The 13,457-nt window shown below is 42.7% G+C and overlaps 1 protein-coding gene across 1 annotated transcript in view; it reads left to right on the top strand.

Annotated features, from left to right (window-relative positions):
* Svep1 (sushi, von Willebrand factor type A, EGF and pentraxin domain containing 1) overlaps positions 1–13,457 on the top strand; it is a 152,536-nt gene that overhangs the window by 118,984 nt on the left and 20,095 nt on the right. Inside the window, exons 37-39 of the mRNA XM_090330416.1 lie at positions 3,672–4,344; positions 6,729–9,517; positions 10,854–11,079. Of these exons, the coding sequence (XP_090186542.1) occupies positions 3,672–4,344; positions 6,729–9,517; positions 10,854–11,079 (3,688 nt within the window). The remainder of the gene's footprint in view (positions 1–3,671; positions 4,345–6,728; positions 9,518–10,853; positions 11,080–13,457) is intronic.

Genomic DNA, 13,457 nt, shown 5'->3' with positions numbered 1-13,457 from the left:
GAACTAAGAGGGACCCCAGGAAAAATTCTTGGTATATAATGATAAGAGTCTTTTCTGATAAGAGTCTTTCTAAGGTGAGAGATGTGAAGGAGTAGAAGTGTAAACAGATACTTCCCCAAGGAAGTTTCTGGGCACTAGGGAAGCTACACTGGCTGAGAGCAGGCCTGTAAGAGTCACTGAGTAAAGAACAAAGTGTTTATTGAAAGTCATACAGAGAAGTCAAGTTTGTAGAGCCAGGCCTGATAAGAGTCAGATCGTATCTATCTGTCACTCTCCAGTGGGGAGGTACTACTGTACACCTACAAATCATAGTTATGCTTGACTCGCTTAGAAAAGAAAAAGGGAGAGATAGAGCAGTACTATAGGAGAACGACGTAATTGCTGGAATCTGATAAAGTAAATTCAGTTCCCAATTCTGCTACTTCTATCTGTATGGCTAGGCACAATGTTAAGTTTGCATGAATTACCAGCCAGACATCTATAAAAATGAGCCAATCAGCTCATTGAGCATCGTGGCCCCAGTCTGTAATTTTAGCTACTTGGGAGGCTAGTAGGGGAAAGGAGAAGTAAGGGGGAGGGGGGAGAATAGGGAGGAGGAAGAGCTTGGGGATTCCCTCTCATCCATTTAAGGAGAACCATGAGTGGGTACAATGACACATGCCTATAATCCTGGCAACATGGGGAAGCATAAGTAGGAGAATCACAACCTAAGCCAGCTCAGTTATAAAGAGGAACCTAGGGGCCGGGAGTTTGGCCTAGTAGTAGAGTGCTTGCCTAGCATGCACAAAGACCTGGGTTCAATTCCTCAGTACCACACACAGAAAAAAGCTGGAAATGGTGCTGAGGCTCAAGTGGTAGAGCTCTAGCCTTGAGAAAGTCCAAGGACAGTGCTCAGGCCCTGAGCTCAAGCCCAGGACTGGCAAAAAATAAAATAAAAAATAGAGAGGAGGGCGGGAGTTTGGCCTAGTGGTAGAGTGCTTGCCTGGCATGCACGAAAACCCAGGTTCGATTCCTCAGTGCCACATACATAGAAAAAAGGTGGAAGTGGTGCTGAGGCTCAAGTGGTAGAGCTCTAACCTTGAGAAAGTCCAAGGACAGTGCTCAGGCCTTGAGCTAAAGTCCAGGACTGGCAAAAAATAAATAAATAAATAAATAAAGAGGAATCCACCTTGAAAATAACCAGTGAGAAAGGGGGCTGAAGTCAAGACTCAGTGGCCTTGCATCTACCTAGCCAGTGTGAGGCTGTGGGTTCTAACCTGAACACCACTAAAAACAACAAGAACAATAAAATGAATTTGTCTAATCAGGATTCCATTTAGGCACCAATTTACTTTTCTCTCCTTATTTTTCACTAATATCGAAATGACAGCCTAATCAGTTGTTAGACATTCTTTCATCAGTCTCTTTAATAAGAGTGATAATGAAGATAAGAACAACTCACCTTCTGCATATCCTAATACTTTGCTCTGCTTTGTTGAGCCAGCACTGGGAAGCAATTTAAGATTTTTGCATCCTATCCATCTGTCATAATGGGCCAACCCATTATACATAAAGAAAGACGGAGAGCTATTAGGTAAAACTTTCCATACCAACAGAATAGTAAAGCAATGCATATTGAAGGCAATGGAGGCTGGCAGTAATTGCTGCTTTAAAGTTCATTGGATGTCTCGAATGCCTGACTGAACTCTGCATGAAATAAGGCTCATTAGCCCTTCTTTTACAAACTGTTGCTGAGATCAGGCTGAAATCAGAGAGGCGGGGGGTGGGGGAAGTCAAGTGATGAGGGGAGTCAAATAGGACCAAAGTGTACTCATTTTTTTGTCTGAAAATGTACAGTTAGGACTGGGGTGTGGTAGAGTGTTTGTCTGTTAAGCAGCTCTGAATCCTAGCCTGAGTAACACACACACACACACACACACACACACACACACACACACACACACAGGATTCTATGACCCTATAGTATTTGCATAGCATTGTGAAGTATTGGGTTCAATTCTCAGTACACATATCCACACAAAAAGAAATATAATAATTGCTAGAGTTCCTTAATAGTAAAAATCTTAATTTCTCTTCCTCAATAAATGTTAATATTAATTTCAAGATATGTTTATATATGTCAAATGAAAGTCATCTCATTGATGAGCTCAGTATCCTAAGAATAACAGTTGTTTTAAAGGAAGAAAGCATAAAGCAAAGTCATGGTTGGAAAGATAATGATAAAAATAACAGAAGGCACATTTGTTCTTCCTTGGGCTAGAATAAGAGGTGATAATTTCCAGTTTTCATTTGTAATTCTTTCCTTTCCCCAGTTCCCAAGTAACTAGAAATAGTGTGTACCCCAGACTGAGTGTCGTGGCCCACTCTTGTAAGAGGTACAGTGAGGCTGTTGGCGTGGTAATAGGGGATCTGGAGACACCTTCATAAGTCAGGGTCACTAGTACTGATGCCATGGCTCTCTCTCTCTCTATTGTTTACATCATTTACTGGGTGATGGGGTTCTGTATATGCCACAATTCAGATAGAGGCTAAAGAATTTGGGGTTCTCGTAACACCTCTCTGGGCACCTTAGGACATCTTCTTAAGTAATCTTGGTCAAGCCCTTGGATTCTGTTTTTATTGCCTCTTATTTATACATAGCCTACAGCAAGTGCTGACAAATGACTGTCTCCCAAGTTCTCTCAAGTTTCTCAAACCAAACTTCTCTAATTGAGTATACATATATATATATATATAGAGAGAGAGAGAGAGATAATTATATGGATAAGTAGATAGATTTTATACACACACACACACACACACACACACACATATGACTTTTGTTATTGATAGTTATGGCCCTTGAACTCAGGGCCCAGGCTCTATGCCTGAGCTCTTTTTTTGCTCAAGGCTAGTGCTCTACCACTTGGAACCATAGTGCTACTTACAGCTTTCTGTTGGTTAATTGGAGAGGAATCGCACAGACTTTTCTGCCAGGTGTGGCTTTGAACCATGATTGTCAGATCTCAGCCTCCTGAGTAGCTAAGAGTAAAGGTGTGAGCCACTGCATCCAGCTCAGATATATATATATATGTGTGTATATATATATATATATATATATATATTTTTTTTTTTTTTTGCCAGTCCTGGGCTTGAGCTCAGGGCCTGAGCACTGTCCTTGGACTTTCTCAAGACTAGAGCTCTACCACTTGAGCCTCAGCACCACTTCCAGCTTTTTTCTATGCATGTGGTACTGAGGAATCGAATCTGGGTCTTTGTGCATGCTAGGCAAGCACTCTACCACTAGGCCAAACTCCCAGCCCCTCAGATATATTTTTATTTTAATTTCTACCTTCATTTCCCTCCCTGATATTATCATCTTACTTTATGATGCCATTAATCAAAAAAGAAAGAAGAGGGCAGGGAGTTTGGCCTAGTGGTAGAGTGCTTGCCTAGCATGCATCAAGACCCAGGTTCGATTCCTCAGTACCACATACATAGAAAAAGCCGGAAGTGGTGCTGTAGCTCAAGTGGCAGAGCTTTAGCCTTGAGCAAAAAGTGTCCAAGGACAGTGCTCAGGCCCTGAGTTCAAGTCCCAGGACCAAAGAAAAAAAAATAACAGAAGATATAAATGCTGTTTCTGTTTCTTAAACGTGATGCATATTTATTGGTTTTTTTGTCCTCCATTACAGCTATACGCTTGCTGGTCCTGACACCGTGGAGTGCCTGGCCAATGGCAAATGGAGCGGAGGTAACCAGCAGTGTCTGGCCGTCTCCTGTGACGAACCCCCCAGTGTGGAACACGCCTCCCCAGAGACTGCCCATCGGCTCTTTGGCGACATTGCATTTTATTACTGTGCCGACGGTTACAGCTTGGCGGACAATTCCCAGCTCCTTTGCAATGCCCAGGGCAAATGGATTCCCCCCGAAGGCCAGGCAGTCCCCCGCTGTATAGCTCATTTCTGTGAAAAACCCCCATCTGTTTCATACAGCATCTTGGAATCTGTGAGCAAAGCAAGGTTTGCAGCTGGTTCTGTTGTGAGCTTCAAGTGCATGGAAGGGTTCGTGCTGAACACCTCAGCAAAGATTGAATGTATGAGAGGGGGGCAGTGGAACCCTTCCCCGCTGTCCATCCAGTGTGTCCCCGTCCGCTGCGGGGAGCCACCCAGCATCGCGTATGGCTATGCAAGTGGATCCAACTACAGTTTTGGGGCCATGGTGGCCTATAGCTGCCACAAAGGGTTCTACATTAAAGGGGAGAAGAAGAGCACGTGTGAAGCCACGGGGCAGTGGAGTAGCCCCATACCCACGTGCCATCCGGTCTCCTGCAGTGAGCCACCTAAGGTAGAGAATGGCTTCCTGCAGGTAAGAGACTGAAGAGCCCATGCTTCCATCCCCCTTACCGCTGCCTGGTGTTCACAAGCCAAGGCCGTGAGTAGATTTGTTGAAACAGAGAAGTGCTTCAAACCTCTAGGGGTGCTTGCAGGAGAAAAATGCATCAAGATCATGATAAATCCTCTTTTTTTGTCTGTCAGTCGTGGAGCTTGGACCTGGGCACTGTCCCTGAGCTCTTCAGCTTAAGGCTACCCCTTGAGCCACAGTGCCACTTCCCGTTTTCTAGTGGATAATTGGAGATAAGAGACTCTCGGTCTTTAGTGCCTGGGCTGGCTTTGAACCACAATCCTCAGATCTCAGCCTCCTGACTAGCTAGGATTACAGGCGTGAGCCACCACACTAGGCAACACAATCTTTTCAGTCAGTCTTTTCTAAGCAATTTGTGGCATACCTTTACCCTAAATACTAAGTTAGATTAAGTCCATTTTAATAAAACACTGTTTTAATTTATACAAATTACTCCAAAATGGTCGTTCAGTTTAGGAAATTAAGATCTATGCTGGATGGGGTCAGCAGCTCATGCCTGTAGTCCTAGTTACTTAGGAGGCTGTGAGCTGAGAATCTCCAGAGCCAGTTACCATGAAAACAACCAGAAGTGGATGTGTGGCTGAAGTGCTAGAACTTTGAGTAAGAAAGCCAAGGAGCATAACGCAGGCTCTGAGTTCAAGCCCTAGTACTAGCACCAAAAAAAAGGAAAAGAAAATATATAAGATCTAAATAGAATTTAGAGAAATTTGGGGGGGGGGTCAGCAAAATATAGAATAACGTAACCATGACAAAGGTTTTACATTGCTCTTTCAATAGCTGTAAAGATGGTTCAGCATAATGGACAAAATAAAAATATGACCCTGAGACATGTCTGCTTCCAAACAAATAGGTTTCTTCTTCATAAGTTCATCAAGAAAACAGGATCAAGAATCCCCTAAATCAAAGGACATTTTTGCATAAATAATATTCTGATCACACTATTTCTTTAATGTTTCCACCAACCCCAGTGCCTCTCCTTCTTAGTATTTGAGAACATCAAGATAATAGTGAAAGCTTTCTTATTTAAAACTTTTCCTTACATATATTAACTTTACAGATACAGCCTATCGACTGTTAATAAGAAAGGTTTATTTGTTTCATAGTGTTTCTAGAGCATCTACCAGGAGCCAGGCTGTTAGAAACACTGCAGGTCTAGCATTTAATAATAGAGGGTCAGTCTATGATGGCATTTGTGTTGACATGCATGTGGGGTACTTGAACAATATATAACATAAAACAATTGTTTCCAAATACTTTTTCCCCCAAATACTGTTAAGTTCATGAAATTTAGAAGTTAGAAATGACAATTCCACCAAAAAGCACAGTAAGTTGTAGATTTTAATAATTTATATGCTTAAAATGTCTTGGTTTACATTCACTTTAAATTTTTAACTATTTATATTAATTATACAAAATACTTTATTCTGATTTATTTTAATTTTAAGGTCCTGAGTCTTAAATTCTTTTTATATTTATTTATTAGTCAGTGGCACTGGGTTTTGAACTCTGGACCTTGTGCTTGCTAGGCAAGGGATCTTATTATTGAACCATGCCACCAGTACTACTTTTCACTACTTAATTTTGAGATGGGGGGTGGTCTCACACCCTGCCAAGCTGTGTGCCTGGACTACAGGACATGTATTTTATGTTGTCTGTCATAGCTGAGAAAAACAGATTCATGCCACCACTGCTTCTACTGAGATGGAATCTTGGGGACTTCTCTGCCAAGGCAGGCCTACAATTATAGTCCTAGCGATCTCAGTGGCTGGAAGGCTGGTGCCACCATGCCAAGTTATTGGTTGAACTTTGAGAAGTCTCACAACCATTTCTGCCTGCCCTGGTTGAACCACTATCCTACTGATTTCAACCTCTCAAGTAGTGAGAATTACAGACAAGAACCACAAGTGCCTGGCTTAAATTCTCTACTTGAAAAGTAGAAGATTGATTTTTATTTTCCATTTTCATACCACAGTTTGAAGTATATTGTGAAGGAAAAAACTCTAATAGAACACTTGGGACAAATCCATAAAAACTGGCAAAATTATTTATTTTTGGTATTGCCCTTCAATGATCTTTTTATTTATTAGGGGCGTCATCCTGTGGTAAAACTATAGCAGGGATTATCTACTTTGATCTGTTATGTTTTACTTCTAAATTAGCACTTATTTCTTAAAATAGAATGAGCCTACTGTATTGAAAATAAAAGACTTTATTTCCTGAGGTCCTAATTGATTAACTTCAGTATTTTTTAACTATGAAAACAATCAAAATTACATGTTATATTCATGTTATACACCATATACTCACTTTTTCTTCCTGTTATTCAGCATGCAACTGGCAGAATCTATGAGAGTGAAGCGAGGTACCAGTGCAATCCAGGCTACAAGTCCGTGGGGAGTCCTGTGTTTGTCTGCCAAGCCAATCGTCACTGGCACAGTGAATCCCCACTGGTGTGCATCCCTCTAAACTGTGGGAAACCTCCACCAATCCAGAACGGCTTCATGAAAGGGGAAAACTTTGAAGTGGGCTCCAAGGTTCAGTTTTTCTGCCATGAGGGTTATGAGCTTGTCGGTGACAGTACCTGGACATGCCAGAAATCTGGCAAGTGGAGTAAGAAGCCAAGCCCCAAGTGTGTACCCACCAAGTGCCCAGAGCCACCTCTGTTAGAAAACCAGCTCATACTGAAAGAGTTAACTTGGGAAGTTGGTGTGGTGACATTTTCCTGTAAAGAAGGCCATGCCCTACAAGGCCCCTCTGTCCTGAAATGCTTGCCATCCCAGCGATGGAATGACTCCTTCCCTGTTTGCAAGGTGGTTCTTTGCCTCCCACCTCCCCTGATTTCCTTTGGTAGCCCTGTGCCTTCTTCCACTCTCCATTTTGGAAGTACTGTCAAGTATTCCTGTGTGGATGGATTTTTCCTAAGAGGCAATCCTAACACCATCTGCCAAGCCGATGGTACCTGGAGCTCCCCACTGCCAGAATGTGTTCCAGTAGAATGCCCCCATCCTGAGGAAATCCTCAATGGCATCATTGATGTGCAAGGACTGGCCTATCTCAGCACAGCTCTCTACACCTGCAAGCCAGGTTTTGAGTTAGTAGGCAATAGTACCACCCTGTGTGGTGAAAATGGTGACTGGATTGGAGGAAAACCAACATGTAAACCCATTGAGTGCCCCAGGCCCAAGGAGATTTTAAATGGCAAATTCTCTTCTACCAACCTTCATTATGGGCAGATCGTCACCTATTCTTGTGATGAAGGCTTCCAACTGGAAGGGTCCAAAGCCTTGACCTGTTTAGAAACAGGTGACTGGGATGTGGCTGCCCCATCCTGCAATGCCATCTACTGTAACGCCCCACAACCAATTGAAAATGGTTTCGTAGAAGGGGCTGATTACCGATACGGAGCCATGATCATCTATAGCTGCTTCCCCGGATTCCAGGTGGCTGGCCATGCCATGCAGACCTGTGAAGAGTCAGGATGGTCAAGCTCCATTCCCACATGTGTACCCATCGACTGTGGGCTCCCTCCTCACATCGATTTTGGAGATTGTACTGAAATCAAAGAGGGCCAGAGATATTTTGACCAAGAAGATGACATATTGGAAGTTCCCTATCTGACTCCCGGCCCTCATCGTTTGGAAGCAGTGACTGAAAGCTGGGACCACATGAAGGAATCCCCCAGTACACATTCATCACATTTTCTCTATGGCACAGTGGTTTCCTATACCTGTAATCCAGGATATGAACTTTTAGGAAACCCTGTGCTGATGTGCCAGGAAGATGGCACTTGGAATGGCAGTGCACCTTCCTGCATTTCAATTGAATGTGACCTGCCAGTTGCTCCTGAAAATGGCCTTTTGCATTTTACACAGACTACCATGGGAAGCGCCGTACAGTACAGCTGCAAACCTGGACACATCCTGATAGGCTCTGACATGAGATTTTGTCTGCAGAACCGGAAGTGGAGTGGGGCTCCCCCACGCTGTGAAACCATTGCATGCCAAAAGCCAAATCCAATCATGAACGGATCCATCAAAGGAAGCAACTACACATACCTGAGTGTGTTGTACTATGAGTGTGACCCAGGCTATGTGCTCAAAGGCCCTGAGAGGAGAACATGCCAGGATAATAAAAACTGGGATGGCCGTGAGCCAGTTTGCCTTCCTGTGGATTGTGGCACACCCCCAGTATCAGCCAATGGCCAAGTCAAAGGAGAAGAGTACACCTTTGGGAAAGGGATTGAGTATATTTGCAATGAAGGCTTCTTGCTTGAGGGAGCCAGAAGCCGTGTTTGTCTTGCCAATGGGAGTTGGAGCGAAGCCACTCCTAAATGCATACCTATCAGATGTGCCACCCCTCCACAGGTAGCAAATGGGGTGATGGGTGGCCGGGACTATAGTGTTAAGAAGGAAGTCATGTTCCACTGTCAGGAGGGCTACGTATTGCATGGTGCCCAAAAAATCACCTGTCAGTCAGATGGTACCTGGGATGCAGAGGTCCCTGTCTGTAAACCAGTCAGCTGTGGGCCTCCTGAAGATCTTCCGCGGGGCTTCCCTAATGGTTTTTCCTTTTATCATGGTGGACACATCCAGTATCAGTGCTTTCCTGGTTATAAACTGCATGGAAGTCCTTCAAGAAGATGTCTCTCCAATGGTTCCTGGAGTGGCAGCCCACCCTCCTGCCTGCCTTGCATGTGTTCTACACCACTCATCCAGTACGGAACTGTCAATGGAACTGATTTTGGCTGTGGAAAGACGGCCCAGATTCAGTGCTTCAAAGGTTTTAAGCTCCTAGGACTTTCTGAAATCACTTGTGAAGCCAATGGTCAGTGGAGTTCTGACTTCCCTCACTGTGAACACACGTCCTGTGGTTCTCTTCCAGCCATACCAAATGCACTCATCAGTGAAAGTAGCAATTCAGAGGAAAATGTGGTGACTTACAGCTGCAGATCCGGCTATGTGATGCAAGGCAACTCTAATCTGATTTGTACAGAGGCAGGGATATGGAGCCACCCTTACCCAGTGTGTGAGCCTCTCTCCTGTGGGCCCCCACCAGCTGTTGCCAATGCAGAGGCCACTGGAGAAGTATACACTTATGAAAGCAAAGTAAAACTGAGGTAAGACCGTTAAATTTGATTTCAGCAATTCTCCTTAGGCAATGTGTTGTGAGCACTTTAGCCCCATCTTTCATTCTTCTAATTGCTGTAAAAAGTAGAACCAAGAGATGTAATCATAATGAAACCAATGAGTGGCAGCTCAGGCACTATGCAAAAAAAATTCTTACTCCCTGTTGTTCAATATGTTCTAAATGTTCTATTTTGGTATGGGTGTGTATGGTTTAAGTTGAGGAGCCAGTGTCATCTGCTTCCTAAGACCTGCATAGTTTTGTTCCTTGTTGTGTGTGTTTATTACTATTAGCAAATGTTAATTATACAGTTTAACAACAAAAAAAGGCAACATAGAGCAGTGGCAAAAGCATGATTCCAGAACAAAAGTCAAGATAAAGTTTGCAGTTTGTCTACTGTACCACACTGCCTTTTAATGGTCCATAGGAACTCAGCACCAGGGTTACCTAAGCTGAATGCCTTTTGAAGCTACTTAATCTCTGTGCTATCAATTTCAGGATCAGAGTAGGATTACAAAGCACCTGTTCCAACAACAACAAAAATACTGAGAAAGTAACTGAGATAGAGTTGATATTTGTAGCCCACATGTGGCCATTACCAGAAATTAGTAACTGTTACAGAAACATTTCCTGAATAGTTGTGCACATTTTCAAAATGGTAGATGGTCTCAGAGCCAAACGAACTTAAATTGGAACACCAACACTCGATAACACCTATTGACCAAGATTAAAAAAGAATTGTCTTCTGTGGAGAACCTAGGACAGTACCTATAACATAGTAGTTAGGCCATGGATACTGTGATAGATTCCCAGTAGTATCCGAATGACCTGTAGACTTTGCTTAGAGTTTTTTGAACTATCAGCTAGTTTTAGGTACAAATGAATTCAGTATTGGCATCTGCGTTGAAAATAACAAACATCGGGCTAGGAGTTTGGCCTAATGGTAAAGTGCTTGCCTAGCATGCACGAAGACTGGGGTTTGATTCCTTGGTACTACATATATAGAAAAAAGCCGGAAGTGGTGCTGAGGCTCAAGTGGTAGAGCTCCAGCCTTGAGAAAGTCCAAGACAGTGCTCAGGCCCTGAGCTCGAGCCTAGGACTGGCAAAAAAAAAAAAAAGAAGAGGAGGAGGAGGAGGAGGAAAATAATCAACGAGAGCAATTTTAATTGACTAATGTTGAAGTGGAGGTCTGGGCAAAGCCAGCCACCTGATGTTTGAGCTAATTCTGATGCATAAAGTGCTAAGCCTTTTAATACCTTCAATCCTAGAACAGGTCAGGAACTGCACAGTACTCCCTTCAAGGCCTTCATTTCTTATTTGTATTGCAGGTGTCTGGACGGTTACATGATGGACACAGATATAGATACTTTCACCTGCCAGAAAAATGGTCACTGGTCCCCTGAGAGAATCTCTTGCAGTCCTAAACAATGCCCTCTACCACCAAATCTGACACGTTTGCTTATCCACGGAGATGATTCCAGCGCAAACAAGCACGTTTCTATGTCATGTGTAGAAGGGTATACTTACGAGGGCATCAACACATCAACGTGTCAGGTGAGACTCTGCTTTAGTCCAGTTCCCACATAGACATTTTCTGCTGTGACAAGCAGTGTATCTAGCTGTCCTGAACTAAAAGGGCCTCAAGTTTTCATTCACAGCAAAGGAATTAAGCAGTCTTGATTGAAATAGAATGTATCCCGATATTCCCATTCTTAAATTTGTTCTTATCATCTCTAGTGGGACAGAGAAGTTTGAATGCAGCATGTTAATTGTATGAGTACAATGCATTTTGATTGCTGTCACTCCTTCTAGCACAGCTCACCCATGTGCCCCAGCTCCTCCCATCCACTCAAGTTACCTGGTTCCATTTCACATAGGTATATTGAGTGTTATAACTATGGTCACCCACCATCCCTTCAATATTTCTGTTTTTAAACTAAGAAAAATGTCACTGTTACATAAAATGTTCAACGACTGTCCCAAGAGATTTATAACAATTGTATCTCAGGCTCAAAAGACCATCATGATGGAAATCTGCCCTGGACGATGCTAAGTCGATTTCTAATTTCAATGAAAAGATCAAAAGTTGCAAAAAGCAAACAGAAAATTCACATTTTCCTTAAGAACACAGCAAAGTAGAAGTGTGAAGATGCAGTAGAACTCACTTCAGGAGAACTCAAAGCTCAGTTTTACCTACTATGCTAAAAACAGCTCTCTTCTGATTCTAGGCCTGTCAAGTAATCACTTCTGCAGCAAACACCACCTCAGTGTCATCTAGATCTTTTCCCATCTTGCATCTTCCACCTGGAGGTAGTAGCACACCTCTTGGGTCTTTAGTGTTCAGAACCTAAGATTTTCCACACTTCCAATGCCAGGAGCAAGTGCAGGCTTCTCAATCCTCATTATCTGACTACTCACTGGGGCTCCCATAATCCCCTCCTTGAGTTCCATTAACTTGCTAGAGTGGTACGGGACAGCACTAGGGAAATACTTCAGTACATTATGAGTTTCTTTTAAAGGCTACAAAAGAACACCCAGATGAAGTAATGCCTAAGGCAAGGTCTGGAAGGGTCCAGAAGGCAGGAGCTTCTATCCAGTCTGTGTGATTTGAGGGACCCCACACTCGCAGAGTGAAGGTGATATCATTCGCCTTCCTCAAAGCCTGCATGTGTTCAGATGTTGAGAAGCTCTCCTTTTAGATTCTGATGGAGACTTCATTGGTCAAGCATGATCAAATCATGGAACAAGGGGCAGGGAGTTTGGCCTAGTGGTAGAATGCTTGCTTAGCATGCACAAAGACCCAGGTTCGATTCCTCGGTACCACATACATAGAAAAAGCCAGAAGTGGCATGGTAGCTCAAGTGGTAGAGTGCTAGCCTTGAGAAAGCCCAAGGACAGTGCTCAGGCCCTGAGCTCAAGCCCAGTACTGGCAAAAAAAATAAATGAATAAATAAATAAATAAATAAATAAGGACAAATGTGTAGCAATGTGATTGAACAAAAGGATGTAATCTACTGCTAATGGACTGAATGTAGAATCCACAAGGTTTCTCTGTTCACATTTTTCTTGGCCTCTCTGTGTAGAACTTCATCCTTACAGTTCTGGGGAAACACCCCTTCTGAAATTGGGGATCTTATGAGCTACTTTCAGACAAAGTGGGTCAAAGGATATCTTTAAGGACAACTCCAAAATAGAAAGGCAGGGAAAAATTAGAGTGTCTGTGGCTCACTTTGGGAAGAAAAAATCTGCTTTCTATGTCTTGCCTTAGGGAGGAAATTATGGGTTAGGAATAGTGGACAGAAGTATATACGTATCAGTTGGTAATACAGTAACACCCTCAGAGAGAAGCATCTGTATGTGCCTTACTTTACCCAACTACAAGGCTAAAAAGAACTCTGACAAGGTGATGACAGAAAAAAACATATTTAAAGAAAATATTCTTTTTTACTTTATGATTTCTTCAATAATAAGTGATGTTATTTTCAAGTATTTGTGTTGGGGTGCAGAAAAGGAAATCATTTTTTAAACTTTGTGTAGAATGTCTAAAAGATGCTGTTTCTCAGAAACTTTAAAATATAAAATTATATAGAATATAAAGGGTGCATTGAAATATATCATGGATTGTTTATGTCAACTATCCAGCCCTTGAGAATTACAATGAAAGCATACTGATTGGTGTTCTTGATTTCTAAGTGGACTCTGTGTGGAAGAAAATTACAAGTATTAGTACCTGTGGCTACTACTTGTTATCCTAAATCTGAGAATTTTGGCTTGCAGCCAGCACAGGCTAGGCAAATTCACAAGCCTCTTATCTCCAGACAACCAGCACAAAGCCAGAAATGGAGGCGTGGCTCCAGTATTAGAGTGTCAGTTCATGAACAAAAAAGTCAAGCAAGAACTTAAGGCTCTGAGTTCAAGCCCCAGTATCAGAA

The sequence above is a fragment of the Megascapheus bottae genome, chromosome 3 (assembly GCF_031878675.1).
Source record: "Megascapheus bottae isolate mThoBot1 chromosome 3, mThoBot2.hap1, whole genome shotgun sequence".
Lineage (NCBI taxonomy): Eukaryota > Metazoa > Chordata > Mammalia > Rodentia > Geomyidae > Megascapheus > Megascapheus bottae.
This window is presented reverse-complemented; position numbering and strand designations above follow the sequence as displayed.